General features: G+C 35.3%; 3 protein-coding genes across 4 annotated transcripts; 1 reads left to right on the plus strand and 2 right to left on the minus strand.

The window, feature by feature from the left end:
• Window positions 1-1,228: 1,228 nt before the first annotated feature.
• On the minus strand, window positions 1,229-6,246 carry LOC120334453 (uncharacterized). The gene is made up of 4 exons (XM_039401964.2): window positions 6,028-6,246; window positions 4,879-5,064; window positions 3,832-3,936; window positions 1,229-2,811 (listed from the first exon to the last, which is right to left on the minus strand). The coding sequence occupies exons 1-4, from the start codon at window positions 6,204-6,206 to the stop codon at window positions 2,742-2,744; spliced, it is 540 nt and encodes a 179-aa protein (XP_039257898.2). The 5' UTR covers window positions 6,207-6,246; the 3' UTR covers window positions 1,229-2,741.
• A 2,485-nt stretch (window positions 6,247-8,731) lies between these two features.
• Window positions 8,732-14,757, minus strand: LOC120334218 (uncharacterized). 2 transcript variants are annotated; one of them, XM_078109492.1, is made up of 5 exons: window positions 14,571-14,757; window positions 12,667-12,845; window positions 11,922-12,125; window positions 11,266-11,357; window positions 8,732-8,742 (listed from the first exon to the last, which is right to left on the minus strand). In XM_078109492.1, exons 1-4 carry the CDS (start codon window positions 14,663-14,665, stop codon window positions 11,287-11,289), a joined length of 549 nt encoding a protein of 182 aa, XP_077965618.1. In that variant the 5' UTR covers window positions 14,666-14,757; the 3' UTR covers window positions 8,732-8,742; window positions 11,266-11,286. The 2 variants fall into 2 exon arrangements, with proteins under 2 accessions (XP_077965618.1, XP_039257619.1); XM_039401685.2 differs by lacking the exon at window positions 8,732-8,742 and having other exon boundaries at window positions 11,087-11,357.
• Window positions 9,337-11,131, plus strand: LOC120334217 (methylthioribose-1-phosphate isomerase-like). The gene has a single exon (XM_039401684.2). The coding sequence runs from the start codon at window positions 9,658-9,660 to the stop codon at window positions 10,729-10,731; it is 1,074 nt and encodes a 357-aa protein (XP_039257618.2). The 5' UTR covers window positions 9,337-9,657; the 3' UTR covers window positions 10,732-11,131.
• Window positions 14,758-16,723: the final 1,966 nt, after the last annotated feature.

Consider the following 16,723-nt stretch of genomic DNA (forward strand, 5'->3'; position numbering starts at 1 on the left):
TTATTTGATTCATACTTAAATTTCCGAAACACAACCAAAAACTAACGAATAACATTTAAATCGCGGAAACGATGTTTTTGTTTACAACTACGACCGAAAACTTGTCTGAGTGACAAAAGTATCTGAGCGGATGCGAAAAGGCCCATTGTTACGTCATTTTTTTCATCTTACTGATTGGCCAATGTTACGAAATAAACAAGGAAGTCGATGCTCAGGGAAACTTCCCCTGGAAAAAATTTCGCCATTTTTTGTGTTATTGCGGGCCAGATGAACGGACACCACGATTTTTACCCACATGGTCTGGCGGGCCATGTAAGTGTGATGTCAAAAGAAACATTTTATGAACAATATTTACAGTGTCACAAAAGCAAAGATGGTGAACAATTTGCCCGTGCCAAAACTAAATTTAACTGCAATCCCAACACATTCATGAACTATTTTTAGCTATATCATCAAACTTTGGTTTTAGTTTGGTTGTGTCAGCCTGCGGCGGGCCATATTGAACTACACAACAGGCAGGATTTTGCTCGCGGCCCGTAGTTTGACCATGTCAGTTATAGACTCTCGGGTTTTAATGTAAACTTGCGGAACCGCAGGACTGTACTGGCGATCGCTAGCATGCCGCGGAACGCTGGTTGAAAACTACTGCGATATATCTTTGCAAAAATAGTTCTGCGTGTATACAATGCCAGGATAATGTAGCAAGGATAAAGATGACTATCCTATGCGATTCCGAGAATTTTGCTACATACCGTGTTTCCGCGAAAATAAGACCTACTCTGAAAATAAGGCCTATACTGAATTTTAAAAATAGTTTTAATATAAGCCCTCTTCTTGAAATAGGACCTAGTCAACAACGCTAAATTTTATTTTGACCTAGTCGATAGCATGAAATCACTCCTACACGTTTTGAATAATTGCAGTCATGTTGAATAAAATCGTATAATTTATAAGTAAATAAATATTGGTTTGCATATTTTGCATATATATTTGAAAATTTCGTCTATCTCTACATTCTAATTTTGTTTTTGATAAATGAAAATATAAGGCATCCTCGAAAAATAAGCCCTAGTGTTATTTTTCGAAAAAAATTGAAATAAGACCCAGTCTTATTTTCGGGGAAACACGGTACTAACAATTTCTGACCATTGATCTAATGTAAAAAATATTCAGTGAAAATGCCATATTGTATAGAAAAGAATATTAAATCCTTTTTAACGAAATAACAAGTACATTTGTAAGCTTTCGCTAGATGATATTCTATTCTAGGCTATTTGCTGTTTGGTCAGGTTATATCTTGCTTCGTATGAAGATGTTATTAGTTTGCCCCTTTTGAAACCATTTATTCCTCGCCCCCAACGCATAATACTACTACTTTATTATTTCGATCTTTAGAAAGCATAATATATTGATAAAGTTTATTTTTGAAGGCACGGTAAAGGATACAAAAATGAACAATATATATAGGCTATATATATTATGGAACGGTTCGAAAAATAAGCAGTGACATGCATTTGATAATTTCCCCGAAAAAAGAACTAGTCTGAACTTCAAAAATGATGTTATTGTAAGCCCGCCCCCCAAAATAGGCTTACGTGATATTTCTAGAACAAAAATTGAATTATCATCCTGTTTTATTTACAGGGAAACACGGTAGCAATATAATTTATACCTTGTAAATATTTACTCGAGGTCACACAAGTCATTTACACGTAATGTGTCGGGTATAAGTCCCTAAACCCCGAATAAAGCGTCATCCGAGTCAATCATCGAACTAAGTCTCCCTGGCAGTTACTTGAGTCCGAGTTATTTCGTTTAATTAAAAGGGTCGCGTCTTTTACGAACGATGCCCCGAATTAACGTCAATGAATCATCCTTCTAACAAGTTGAAATGACTAACGATGTGTCAGGAGGTGACAACTGACAACATTGACTATTTCATTATAAGTGAGAGGTTCAAGAAATATTGTTATTAATTTTAATATGAAGTTTAGTTGATAAAATTTATTAATAGAATATAGATGAATGATATATATACTGACGATGGCTTAACTCCTTGCAAAGCTAACTGCCGTTTTATCGGGATTCCTCTCCCAAATGATGAATATAAAAATACTACCCAAAGAGATATCAACCTTGTAATTAAATGTTAGTTTAAATCATTTTCTATATATAATTTATTTGTCAAATGGGATATCACGGATAATGGCTGTGGTTCTTCGTCGTCGAAGGCCTTGTTCAAGTAATCGCTGGCCATTTTCGGTTTCCACCGTCGCCAAGTTCATGCATCTGGATTCATAACTGGTTAACTATTTCTTTAACCGACATGAACTGGTAAGTGGACGCCATACGATTAGGCCGTATTATCATCTTCCCCGGACAAAAAGTAAGGGCATTCGAGAAGTATGTGTACCAAAATTGAGGTAACTAATTTTGTTTGCCTACTTTAAATCAAGTTGTGTAAAGGGACTGAACCCTATAGGCAGGAGGTATGTTCACTTGATTTTTCAGACTGATCCCAAAATTGTAATGGAACTAAATAGGGAAAAGCGGAATAAAATTATGGTCCACCCCTAACCTGGTACACACACTACGGCGTACCAAAGTGAGAACATCATATCCACTTCGCTTCATTAAATTGACGTGTGGCGTAAGACCTGGGAACAAGTACAAGCAAGAGTTTCCATTCTGTTTGAACTTCGGATAGTTACAAATGAAGTCATTTTGTTTCTCCAATAGTACTAAATTTGTTTTCTGCAAGTTGGGCATGACGGCCTGCTTGCCTTTTGAAGTAATTCTTCGTAACAGTTTCTGAAAGAAAGAATAATAATAATTTGCATTCATAGCAAGAACAAACCTACCTATCTTGAATACCTTATGATTTATCTAACTATCAAGAATACGCACTTTTTCTAGGTATAATTGCTGCAACAAGCTGATGAATTTTCGATTTTCAACTAAACATTAATCCACGTGATAATATAGGCTACTAACACGAATTAAAATGTCTGTGTTTTTGTTAGATCTCGTTTTGGCGGGTTTAAACACCGATCACCCATGAGATGTGAGATGAAATACTTTTCGCTGTCTTCTGGTCACCACTTTTTGTTGATTTCTATATATTGTGGCTGTTTTAAGTGTTAAATTGCGGAGTTGTCGTACAATAAACAACCAATCCGGAACCCTCGAGTCTTCTGACTTATTTACAACAACAGTAGCAAAATTGAAACTGTGACACTACCAGGTCTTCTTTCTTTTCATTTGAAAGACAAGCTCGAAATTATTCCCCAATTCCCGAGTCTAGCCTCTTTGTCGGTTGGTCGAGTCGAACGTTTTCGTTTAGATTTAACTTATTCATGTCAATTAGAGTCTTTGAATAAGGGACTACTCGATTCTGGGCTAGAGTGTGTTGAATTATAGTTTGCATGATATATGCGCGCCGCGGCGGTGTGGCTCAACGGGCTAAGCGTTAGGAATACGCTCGCCACCGCACCTCTAATTACTCTGCGTGTGTTCGCAGGTTCGAATCCCATGCAGGGATGGTTATGTGCGAGAGGATTGCTGGACTCCATCCGGACATGCTTCCAAAAAAACAAACATTATTAACTAATCCCATACCCGACTTGGAATGGTAATCGGACGAGAAGCCGTGGTTCGCCGTATGGATAAGCCGTCTTATCGGCTTTCCTCTCACCCGGGATAAATATGTAAATCCTATCCTATCCTATATATGATTAGTGTCACCATGGCGCAAAAGCGTGTGGAAGTGCCATCTGCAACGAAGTCATGCCTCAAATCCCAGACTACGCCACTGAAATATACTTCACTTACGTGTGCATTGAATGTCCGCATGCCATGGTTAAAAATGCTTCATAGGTAGGTGATATGTCGTTCATACAGATTGGACAACTTGAGTTTGCCGAGTTCTCCACGCAGCTGTTGAAATTATAATTAAGCTCAGTTAGTTCCAAAGATGTATTGGTTTGGTCGAATAGAATACATTCAGTACACTTTCCTAATAGTCGAAGGGCGATATATTTATGTTTACTTTTACAACTCCCTTATTCAGTCATTGGTTTATTTTTTCTCTATGCTGAAGGTACGTAATGTACATATATTTACGTAGAATACAAAATGGAATTTCAGGGTGAAAAGCGATAATGATTATCGAGAAGCGGCATCCTAGACGGAGTTCAACATAACATAAAGAATATAAATAAATAAAAAGTAGGGTGGTTCACGGCTTCCTCCACTACGTAGTCCATGCTTTTGAAACAAATAACTGACCAACTATTTTTACACCATACACTAGCCGATACCCTACCTGATATTGAACGAGAGGCTTGGTTTGCCATGTGAGTAAGCCGTCTTATAGGCTTCCCTCCCCCCCCCCCCCCCCGCGGCATAAATATTGAATTCCTATCCAATCCTAAAAAACACGATAAGGAAGGCATTCGGAGAATAGCCACGCTTGTCAATATGAATAAATAAGGATTTATGAACATCTGAGACTGTGGAAAAAGTATTCTTAATAAAGATAGTTCGAAGTTAACCGTAGTAAATGTAGTATGAGGGATATTTATTTATATATATCCAATTCAAAAGTCCTGTTGCTTGTTTGAAGAAGTCTGACTTTGGTCGGGCGATGCAGAAATACATTCGCGTTAGTGAGCAGCAGGACTCTTGAATTGAATAGAATAGTCATAGTTATTCCTGCTACAGCATCCTTCCAGTATGCACATACGGATTCACTAGCATAAAGGCATAGAGGAAGAATCAAAAAATTTAATCTTGCGCAACCCAACTCAAAGGTATACTTAATTCGATGTATTTACCAATAAATGAATGGAGAAACAACAACAACAACATGGTACGTACTTGTGTGTTCTAACAAGTGCCAGTGGAACACATGTGTTGCATTTATCGCAATGTTTATGGTTTCGTTGTCCTCCAGTCCTGCAGAATCCGCAATCATAGCAATGAAAATAATCTAGATTTCTGTCGTCATAGACGTGACAAATATCGCAGTAATATTTCCCAAACACAATGCCACAAGAAATGCATCTGAAACGTTAGAATATATAAATTATCACAGTACGAGGGCTTCTTCAAGACAAACATTCAAATTTTGAAAAATTGGATTTGAAGAAATTACGAAAATGTTGTGCTTTTTAGACTAATTTTCCAATGAAAGTCAGAGGTGTTTGTAAATTAATAATCTTCTTCTACATTTCTCATTTTCTGGAAGCAGTTTTTTTTTTTCAAATTACGCCATTTTTGTGTTGAAGCTTTCGGGATTAAATAGGCTACTTCTTGGCAGATTCAGATAGTATGTACGGTCGAAAGCTTCCATTTATTACTAGCTCCAAATTTCTTGAAGTGATTCGAGCGTTGTCAGTTTAAGCAACATCGAGTTGAAAATATTTTATAATAAGGGCATAGACAAAACCGAATGAGTACCAAATATGCAGATAACTAACTGCACATACGCATACAAAAAATTCACCGCTGCCAATAAGCTCGGTTTTGTGGGCGCATTCCTAATAAAATCGACACAAAATTTGTATTTTTCATGTTCCATTCACATACAGGTTGTTAATTAGAATATTTAATTGTACCGGGTTCAAAACTTGCATTTGTTTCGTAAGTATGTAGGCTATGTCTATATCGTATATTGCGCATGTACAATACTGTATTCGTCCTGTTTTAAAACACTCGACCGGTCAATCGCAATCGGCGTGTTGACCACCTCTGCTATATATACTTGAGAAAAGTGCTTAATTTGTATATACATGGTGTCCATAAAATCCCTTTACAATTTTATTACTTTTATGAAATCAGTTCTCAATATATTATCGTAACCAGGTTTGTTGTTTTTCAATCAGTAAATGTTTAAGTATTTTTATTTCATCTATTACATCTGTGAGGTCGAAACAATGTATGGTATCGATAAATAACCTTCCTAAAGACTTTGTCGACAACGTATAATTAAAAACAAACAAACAAGAACATAATAGATAATCTTACTTGGTCGAAACAAATTGCTGCGTGAAACAGATATTGCATTTCAATCTCTGTACAATATATCTGTCCATTTGATGGTCGTCTACCCATGCATTGTGACATTTATTGCACGGAAACCACTTTCTACACTTCATATTTGGACAAATTAAAACACAGTTGTTTTTGTAGTGCTCGCATTCCATTTCGAAAGTATTTCTTAGTATATATTTGTTATATCTATACAACGCTATGAAGTGTGTGGCAATAAATTATAAATACGTTGGTCTACAGGTCAATAGTGGGTACTCCCGTAGTGTATGTACCAGGTTAGAGTTTTTTTTTTTCGATTTTCCCTATTTTAGTTCTAATACGAGTTTGGGGAATGTCTGTGCAGCAAAAACCACACGTTTCGAATTTTATTAAACACACTGGTCTAGGAAAGGCAGACATCTTGTTAACCCATTATGTTTTGAAGTAGGGTAGATATATATTGTGGGGCAATTGGTAAGCGAAGCATATGAGGTGGAATTTTTCATGCTATGTTATTTGTTAAGAATAGGGCTAAGCATTTCGAATCGAATAGTAAAGTATTCGGATTGATTAAGCCCAAAATCTCGAATCGCCGCCATCTTGTTTCAGGGGAAATCAATCAATTTTTATTGTGAAAACATATTTTTACTATTTGATTCTGACAGAAGACCTCTTTCATTGAGATATTGAAAAGACATGCTTCTTATTATTGGTGACAACTCAGCGAAGTGACTGAGTGGTGGATTCTATGTTTTCAGTAATTTATGTGTCTGGAGGATCCATTATAATGAAAAGTCACATACTAGTACGTCGTTTAAATATCTTCTGAATATTCGATTCGTAAAAAAACATTAGATTCGGTTCCGAAATCTTTAGATATTTGAAAATGCACTAGTAATGATAGACAAAATACCTCAGCGTAAGTGTAGCGTATTCACATGAAATTTCATTATATACTATTGGGACGAATAAAATACAGCATTTTTGGAATAATGGACATTTCCCTTCATTGTACCGACCGTCACACCGACTGATATAAAATTAAGTTTGCCTAAAAGATTTACTTGTCTTCTATTAGTACTTCACCTTGCTTTTTTGCGAATTTGTATGAAGACTATCTTTCCTCAATAATCCAAAGGCCTTCCACCAGGGTTAAACTGATATTTATCAATGAATTGCCGAAGCTAACTCAAAATCAACTATAAAACTTACGCTTAGGTGCTCGGTTATTATAATGATTTATTGGAATATATAACACAAAAATTGATAAAACCTCAATTTATTCCCTTTAAGCGAGCGAGGCTGTTGATTGCTACAAAGTCTGAATAAAATGCCTCAAATTCGGTGGTTAACGATACCTTATACGCACCAAAGCGTGTAACTTTGTTCGCGTGAGGTACGACACGGTTTCTAAGTAAAATCGACTGATAAACGGCGATTGTTATGGGTCATATTATATGTGGCGTATGCTTGTTCCTAACGATTGTTAAACTATTGGTATAACCGAACGGGAATCCACCATTCCAGCGTTTGGGGACAAGTTGGTTTTGTTTGCGGAACTATTCAAGCATTTACTGATATTTGGTTACAAATATACATCGTTTTAGGTGACGTAATCGTCGCAATTGAGAGTCGAGCGGTTCAATCTTTCGTGAGAACAAACAATATGTTTCGAACATATTTTGACGACACACGCTTGACGATAATTAACTCGATTTTTATTGGTCGCCGAAAAAGGCGTCACACCTGAAGTCACGAGTGTTTTTGAAATCGTAAAACCATTGTTTGTACCTATATATCAATACATACCGATAAAATGTTTTACCATTGAAGTAAGAAATTTCCTGTTATATTTTTACCTCCATTATACAAAAAAAAAAATCGTGAACGTAAAATTAAAAAAGTAGTTCATATAGGGGGGAGACCGAGAAATGTACTAAAGTGAATGAAGGTATTGCTGAGGAAATTTTGAAGTTTTGACCCATCTTGGAGTATTTGAACTATAAATTTTTCACGCGAAATTTTGTCCTAGCACAAAACTACTTTTCTCTAAATAACTCAGGAGAAATTTGGTTTAAAAAAGAGAATTCCAAATAACCTCAAACATTATTCCATGGAGCTTTTCAATTTTCTTCAAAAAAATAACACTTGGGCTTATTTTCGGGGGGATGTCTTTTGTTTTCCTTTATCAAAACGAAATTACAGAGTAGTGAATTACGAGATTTTCGAATATACAAAATATGAAAACCGATATCCATTTTCTATTAAATAACACGTTTTTATTTAAAATAACTGCTAAACATAGATTACTAATCATTAATCATTTAAAACGCGTAGAAAATATTTCTTGCTATCGACTAGGTAAAAAAATCGCGTTATCGACTAGGATCTCATTTTAAGGGGTGGGCACAAATTAAAATCCCTATTAAAATTCAGGGTAGGAGGTTAAATTGGGGGAAACACGATATTACACCAAACAAGGCTCCATGTAAATAGCCACACACTACGTAATGAGCCTTTATTTTGGAAATACCGAAGTTTATTTATAAACCATGCCTAAGTTGATAAATTTAGACTGTGGTGGACATAGGAGAGTCGGACCCATGATTTTTACCCTGTCACGCCAACACCTATAGATGTAAAGCTCTAAACACCGATCCACCGAGTTCGATTTTGTTTTAAGCCACCTTTAAGTTTAGAAAGTTTTAATCGGATGAAAAAAAAGTCTCACATGAATATATCAGTTGAAATCCCACTATCCGGATACAAAAATACAAAGAATTGGATTCCACACATCACTCAGTATAAACGCAGCATGTGAAATATCGGTATGTGAATGCTTCTGCACAATCTGCAAAAGTAGCCAAAGTATCGTCTGAGTTTTCGTTAAGTGTGCAGTTCATAACCGAAGTAAATTCTTTTAACTAAGGTAGGTAGGTTTTATTCAGGTCTTTCGTCTTCGAATATAGTGTTGTAGGGTGCAATGATGATATCTGCGTAATATTTAATGAAACCTCTTAGCAGTCGGAAAAGAGGTGACCTCTCAAGCGATTTCTTTGCAACTCGGTGTTAAGCGAACATTTGCAATGATAGTGTTCGGATAATAGCCTATAGGCTTATTTCTTCATGCAGTAGAAGAGGGTTATTGATAGAATCAGAGAGTGAAAAGTGATATTTATGTTATGTATTATTATCTTTTTACATAAACTTATTTATGCTACGAGTCAATGTATTAAATCTGTATCACAGGGTAATTCGAATGACTTTAGGATTACAGCATTTGAGGACAAATGAAAAACTAGGAAGAATAGAATAAACCAATTGGATTTTCTTACTACAGTACTGAATAAACTTGACTTCAGAATCCCTGCTACCATCAGACCATAACCAACTCAACCCCAGTCGGCCAGTTGACAAATAAAAGATAACATGGTTAATGCTTTGTTAATGCAAGCAAAGAAATTGACATGGCAAAATAATCATACTCCAGTTCTTATTTCTGTACTTGAGAATTCCTAAAGACCCACAGCACAACACTTACTCCTATTCCAGTATTCTATTCTTTATTCCCATGTTCCTGTATTTGTATTTTATTAATTAGTCAAACTAAACTATAACTGTATAATGTCTTTGGAATCAATTCGTTTCAAGAATGGAAAACTGCACATTTTGGATCAATTACAATTGCCCAAGAAAACTGTTTATGAGGAGATTAAAACAGTAGAAGATGGTTGGAATGCTATCAAATCTATGAAAGTACGAGGGGCCCCAGCCATTGCAATGGTGGGCTGTTTGAGTTTGGCTGTTGATCTTGAAAACCAAAGCTTTGAACTGACAGATGATGTTCTTAATTATGTTGAAAAGAAACTTGAATATCTGATTACTGCGAGACCAACTGCAGTTAATATGATGAAAACTGCGAATGAATTGCTCGACTATTCAAAGCATTTAGCTTTAGAAATGCCAGAGACCGAAAGTTTGAAAAGAACAATCATTGAAAGGATTGAATATTTCCTAAAGAAGGATATAAAAGATAATGAAAGCATCGGGGAGCATGGATCAAAACATATTATGAACAACCCCAAGTGTGTTAAAAATGAAGAAAAAGTTAATGTTCTTACACATTGTAACACTGGTTCCTTGGCAACTGCAGGTTACGGTACAGCGTTGGGAGTTATCCGCTCCTTACATACAAAAGGATTCGTTGAACATGCATATTGCACTGAGACAAGACCTTATAATCAAGGAGCACGACTTACTGCATATGAACTTATACATGAAAAAATTCCTGCTACTTTGATCGCAGATAGTATGGCTGCTTTATTAATGAAATCAAAACCAATATCAGCGGTTATTGTAGGCGCAGATCGTGTTGCTCGAAATGGTGACACAGCAAATAAAATTGGAACTTATCAATTAGCAGTTGCGGCAAAATACCATGACATTCCGTTTTACGTCGCTGCCCCTTTTTCTTCAATTGACCATGACACTGAACACGGGGACCATATTGAGATAGAGCACCGCCCTCCTGAGGAGCTGTTAAGCATTCATGGTGTTCAAATCGCAGCAGAAGGAATCGGATGCTGGAATCCCTCGTTTGATGTCACACCGTATGAGCTGTTGACTGGAGGAATAATAACTGAGCACGGTGTTTTTAATAAAGAGGAAATATTGGAGAAATTAACAAATGGTTACTGAGTTTGTGATCTAAAATTATAGAAGGTGACATGGGTGTTAGTAATGCAAAACTTCAGTTTGGTGATAAGTATGGATTGGTGCAATAAAAGCTAATGCATTGTGCCTTTAATAAAATATTTTTGAGTAAAACAATCTTCAAGATCAATCATTATCATTGTGTTGTTTTCCTCTTAATTTATCGAATAGTACTCTAGATGAAATCTCTTTGACTTAACTTTATACTCTGGTGCCTTATTTTGAATTTTGCGCATACTTCTGAGTACCATTTAAACTTTTATTCATTTTGCTGAACCTCTCATACCTGCCTATGCATCACAAGTGCAGCCCGCACACGGCACACTGAATGAGAGCGAAATACTGAAAATGATTTAATTTATTACAAAAGTAAGTTTGTAAGATGCTTGTGTAGTATTGTTTTTTTCTATATTGCAGGAGGTCACAAACATGGCTGAGCAGGTTAGCTGCATACTGCAAGAATTCTTCTCGCATAATGAGGCAATGTAGACAAACAAGATTTGATTACACTCTTTTTTCGACTTTTTTCTTCAGTCAGCTTCATTCGCTTCGTAATCTTTTTGCTGGCGTTTCGTCTTGTGTGCTCTGTTGTGAATCATTGTCAGTCGTGGCTAAATAAAAATTTATTCTCGATTACAATCTGTATTTAATCGAATCTATCATGACAAATGCTACAATTTTTATCGGTCACTTGATTGTACGTCCTGCAGCCGCTACTGTTATTAGGAATCTTTTTCATGGCACTGCTTTTACGTTCTACGGCAGGGACCCCCATGCCAGGCACAAAACAGATTTTCCTTATACTAGTTTCATTGCTTCTTCATTGGTGTTTTCACTTTGTTGAGCCTGAATTGTTTGAACATAATGGGATTTGGAATCTGCCAATCTAGGTTACACTATAAATACCATTGGAATGATAAACTGGGGCCACAGGGCATAAAAGGTTTGAAACCACTGTTCTATGGCACCATTTGTCATAAACCTCAATTGAGATCCTAAATATTCTAGATTATTATATCAATCCATGGCTCTTGTGATTTTAGTTATTGCCATTTGCTCGGAGATGAGTCTCCATCACTTCTGAGTGAAAACACATGACCCTACTTAGAGCAAACTTGCTTGAAAAGAAATTGCCTCTTGTATCTTCAAATTAAATAAATCAAGCGACCTCTAACCTGCAAAGTTGGAAGATGATTGGTTAGAATAACTTGGTAGTGTCATTGAATTAGAATTGAAGATCGCAGAATCTCTTGTATTACTGCTGTCATCTTGATTAAATAATGTTGAATCCATTGATTTCTCATCTTGCATGAAAGAATCTCGTGAACTTTCATCGTCAAGCTCATTAACTGAGGAAGGTGTTGAGACATTTGTGCTATCTGTCGAACAAGGAAAAATTTTGTTTATATATTCTTTCTTCTAACAGGAATGAAGTGGAGAAAATAAGATTAACTGACAAAAACATTTTATTGAAACAAGCAAATTTTTGAAATCATCAGTACTGCAGAAACGCTAGAAAATAACAAAAATAGTAATTCCATGTCAAAATTTGGATTCAGATTATGGCTTAGAATAATGATAACCCACTTTGAAGCCGCTGTGTATTATTGTGTAATAATTATACTTGCCTTCACTACTTTTGTTGTGACTAAGTTGAAAATGTTATAATCAGATGAAAATAGGTTTCGGAGTTATGAAGATGTATATTTTTTAAAATTCATGCCGTTTAGGCTCCCCTGTCAAGAAATTCAATGAAGCATGACTAGCCATAATGATTTCTCTTAATCCTAGTTCTTAATGATAATGACCGCTTATGTATGGGTTAGTAAATTGTACCGAAGTGAATTGGACACTGATTTTTATTATATGTTAATCTTATTAATGATATATGATTCGTTATAGAAAGTCAAAATCAATTACTTGGAGCTGAGTTCTCTAAAGCTTCAAGAAATTTATTCCTCGGTGGATTTTCAGCTGAAATTCTTTGCTCAATATTTTCTGGCTTTTTTGGTTCCTGTTTTGGAGGATCAGGGTCAATCATTGGAACCCATTTGAAAATTCTAATTGTTGTATCAGCGATTGTCACCCATTTCTTTTCCCTGTAAAATGTTGTGGTTTATAAAGTGAATATTCATCTAATTTCTCATAATTGTGATATATAAGAAAATATGGGTCATTCATCTCACACAATATGCCATTTGTGTAAAGTAAAAAAAGACGTCTGATTCCGAAACAATGAACCTTATTTTTTATAGCATTCCATTAGACTTAAAATTACATTCTAAATAAGTGAGTCCATGTATCTGGAACAGCTCGTAGGAATTTCCTAAAACGACATGGACAAAAAGCTGTGGTGCACCATAGTACAGTATTAATGAATTGTCTTTTCAACTTTCCCCTCCGTTTCACACAAAAAACAATTACCAATATGGGCCATTCCAAGCAAAAGTTGAATTCCATCTATTATTTTTGTATTTTTTATATCAAAAGACATTGGAATTTTCATTCATTTCACCGAAAAAATTTCACCCAGGTTTTTGATGGTTTATAAAAAATGGCCTGAAATGTATAAATTTTGGTATAATTGACATATTTTGTGATGATTCGTGAGACAAAGTGTTTGATTGTGTGATACAGTCATTTCGTATGAAATAGACACAGTGGGTTTAAATTAATAGAGTTTAAATGTTTGCAGTGCTGTAGATCATTTCTTCACCCATTTAATGATTTATCCGCTGTTCCGAAGTGAAAATATGTCCTGTAGTGTCACATACAATATGCACATTATTACCATGGATTTACAGTGTTACATTAGGTAACTTGAGCAACACATTCAGCTACTGTACCAGAAAATATTATGGGCTCCTGCTGTACCATCACAAGAATTTACAGCACAACACAATGTACTGTTATTGCATGGTGGATTTGCCGTCCTGTAGTATCACTCTATATTTTTTTGTATCTAGCAAGTAAGTCTTGGGTGTAACTTTGAAGCAATTTTTTACAAATTCAATAAAGCAACTGATTGGGCAATGAAACAAAAACATGTAGCTGAAAGTGTAAAAACAAAATGCAAAATTTCTGGAATTGTCCTGTAGTATCACTTGGAATAGCCCATATATGGATGGATGGAGACAATGTAACAGCAATTTGGACTATCTAAGCATTGCAATAATTTATTATAGTCTGTTCACAGGGTGGATCTATAAAGAATAAAATACATGACAGTACAGCACACTATACAAATCGGGTGACATTGTCCCGTTTCAGAGAAACCCATTTTACAGATGATCAGACACCCCTCCTTTGGGAGACGTCTGAACATTGTTGTCCCTCAATATCGGTAAAAATACAGTATAGTGAAGTAGCGCAAAATACTACAAAGAAGCGCAATCATCATCAACGCAATTATCAATAACGTCATCATTGAATTCCTCTGGAAAAAATAATTCGATTTACCGAAGGAAAAAAATTTTACCGTGGCATTCGAGAGTTTTTAGCAAAAAACGGCAATTTTGGTCATGTGACAGCTGCGATTAATTTAGATTATTATAGACACAAGCATGGCGCGATATGACGCATCTGACGTGGTGCCAGACGCCCCTCGTTTGTGAGACACATTGAGTGTTTGTTTTATTGAACCAAATGGAAGGAAATTCTTGGAATTTGGATAGTGTGCCGTACTGCATGATCAAATTCGTTGGGGGAACAAAATTTCCAACTTTATTTTGAGACATGCAAAGAAAGTTTTGCACATTTAATAAGTATAAGTTTATTTCGACTCCCCAATTAGCATAACAATAAAATGATTGGTGACTTCTCACCATTTTCTAACTTTGTCCAGCGCTGACATAACACGTTTGATGTCATCTTTAGCTCTACTTCTCGTCTCCGCTCTCGATGATCTCCCAGACGACATTTTGTTGATTTCTACTTGGTTTTTCTGTTTTTACAAAGTAAAATATTCCAGCACCAATGCAAGCAGTTAATGGACTTAACCAAAGTGTAGCCCTTTGGACACCTCTGTGAAGCTAGCAGCAAAACACGAAATTGTGACTGACAGAATCGCAGAAAATACCCACGCGTAAAATTGAATGTTCCCAATGATTTTTATAAGAAAGTGTATATTTTGATTAGTTTCACAATAGCAATTAAAGCAAAACAATCATTAACTACACTCCTCGTATTGTTAATATATGGTAAACAAGCTAAAGCGACTGTTCCAGTGCACAAAATTTTTTTATAATTCTTTGAGAGATGTTTAAAAATGACTGAATTTTCGTCGTGTAACATGGTCGTTTCATGAAAACCTCCAATAAAGGCAGCATTGCAACACCATTGGTGAAAAGTAGAAACCTCAAAGATTCGATTTCAATATGTCAGAACAGTCTCAGCACGTTTTGACTTGACCATATATAATACTAAACATAGCGTATATTCTTCAATTTTTAAAACAATGTATATACAACAAATTTGAAACTGATTTTGTATTTCAATTAAAATTACTGGATAGTTCATCAAAGAAGATATTTTTCTCTTTGTCACACAACAATAATGCACTTCATTAAACTTAGAATAAGTTGGGTAAAGTCTGAAATACTGAAAAAAAATTTACGCCCTCTTGTGGATTCTTTGATAAATTTCACAAAATTATCGTTTTCGAAAGGGCGATTTCTCAAAAACCGCCATTAAAGGCAGCACTACGACACATTCGAATAAAAGCAGATACTCTATAGATTCGATTTTAATATGTCAGAACAGTAGCAGCACGTTTTGACTTGGCCAAATATAATTCCAAACATAGCGTATATTTTTAATTTCATTAAAAAAATGTAGATGTGACATATTTAAAAACGGTTTGGTATTTCAACTAAATTTACTGGGAAATTCATCAAATACTTTCTTCTCTTGGGTATACAACAAAATTGTACGTTCATTAAACTTGGAATTAGTGTGAAAATGTTAAAATGCCAAAAAATGATTTGACGCCCTCTTGTGGATCCTTTTCGGAATTTTGAAAAATTATCGTTTTTGAAAAGGGCGATTTCTCAAAAACCGCCATTAAAGGCAGCACTACGACACATTCGGAGTAAAGCAGATACCTAATAGATTTGATTTTATTATGTCAGAACAGTAGCAGCACGTTTTGACTTGGCCATATATAATATCAAACATAGCGTGTATTCAAACTTTTATAAACAATGCAGACGTAACATATTTAAAAACGGTTTGGTATTTCAAATGAATTTCCTAGATAATTTATCAAACATCTTTTTCTCTTGGACATACATATATACTATACGTTCATTAAACTTGGAATAAGTTGCGGAAAGTATAAAATACCAAAAAGCATTTTACGTCCTCTTGTGGATTTTTTTCAAAATTTCAAAAAATTATCGTAATTGAAATAGCGATTTCTCGGAAACCGCCAATAAAGGCAGCACTACAACACATTTGGAGGGAAGCAGATACCTTATAGATTCGATTTTAATAAGTCAGAACAGTAGTAGCACGTTTTGAGTTGGCCATATATAATACCAAACATAGCGTATAATTTTTAATTTTATCAACCATGTATATGTAACATATTTAAAAACGGTTAGGTATTTCAACTTAATTTACTGGATAATTCATCAAACACTTTTCTCTCTTGGTCATACATCAAAACTCTATGTTCATTAAACTTGGAATTATTGTGCAAATTCTGGAATGCCAAAAAATGATTTGACGTCCTCTTGTGGATTATTTTCGGAATTTCGAAAAAATATCGTTTTTGAAAGGGCGATTTCTCAAAAACCGCCAATAAAGGCAACACTACGACACATTCGGAGTAAAGCAGGTACCTTATAGATTTGATTTCATTATGTCATAACAGTAGCAGCACGTTTTAACTTGGCCCTATATAATACCAAACATAGCATGTATTCAAACTTTCATAAACAATGCAGACGTAACATATTTAAAAACGGTTTGGTAT

The sequence above is a fragment of the Styela clava genome, chromosome 15 (genome assembly GCF_964204865.1).
Source record: "Styela clava chromosome 15, kaStyClav1.hap1.2, whole genome shotgun sequence".
Classification (NCBI taxonomy): domain Eukaryota; kingdom Metazoa; phylum Chordata; class Ascidiacea; order Stolidobranchia; family Styelidae; genus Styela; species Styela clava.

Coding starts and splice junctions, on each gene's coding strand:
- LOC120334453 (XM_039401964.2), bottom strand. CDS start 6,206: ATGGAATGCGAGCACTACAAAAACAACTGTGTTTTAATTTGTCCAAAT. Junction 5,065..6,027: donor CAGCAATTTGTTTCGACCAA/GTAAGATTATCT, acceptor CTAACGTTTCAG/ATGCATTTCTTGTGGCATTG. Junction 2,812..3,831: donor TGCGGACATTCAATGCACAC/GTAAGTGAAGTA, acceptor TCTTTCTTTCAG/AAACTGTTACGAAGAATTAC.
- LOC120334217 (XM_039401684.2), top strand. CDS start 9,658: ATGTCTTTGGAATCAATTCGTTTCAAGAATGGAAAACTGCACATTTTG.
- LOC120334218 (XM_078109492.1), bottom strand. CDS start 14,665: ATGTCGTCTGGGAGATCATCGAGAGCGGAGACGAGAAGTAGAGCTAAA. Junction 12,126..12,666: donor TTTAGAGAACTCAGCTCCAA/GTAATTGATTTT, acceptor CTTGTTCGACAG/ATAGCACAAATGTCTCAACA. Junction 11,358..11,921: donor ATCATCTTCCAACTTTGCAG/GTTAGAGGTCGC, acceptor ATTTTTATTTAG/CCACGACTGACAATGATTCA.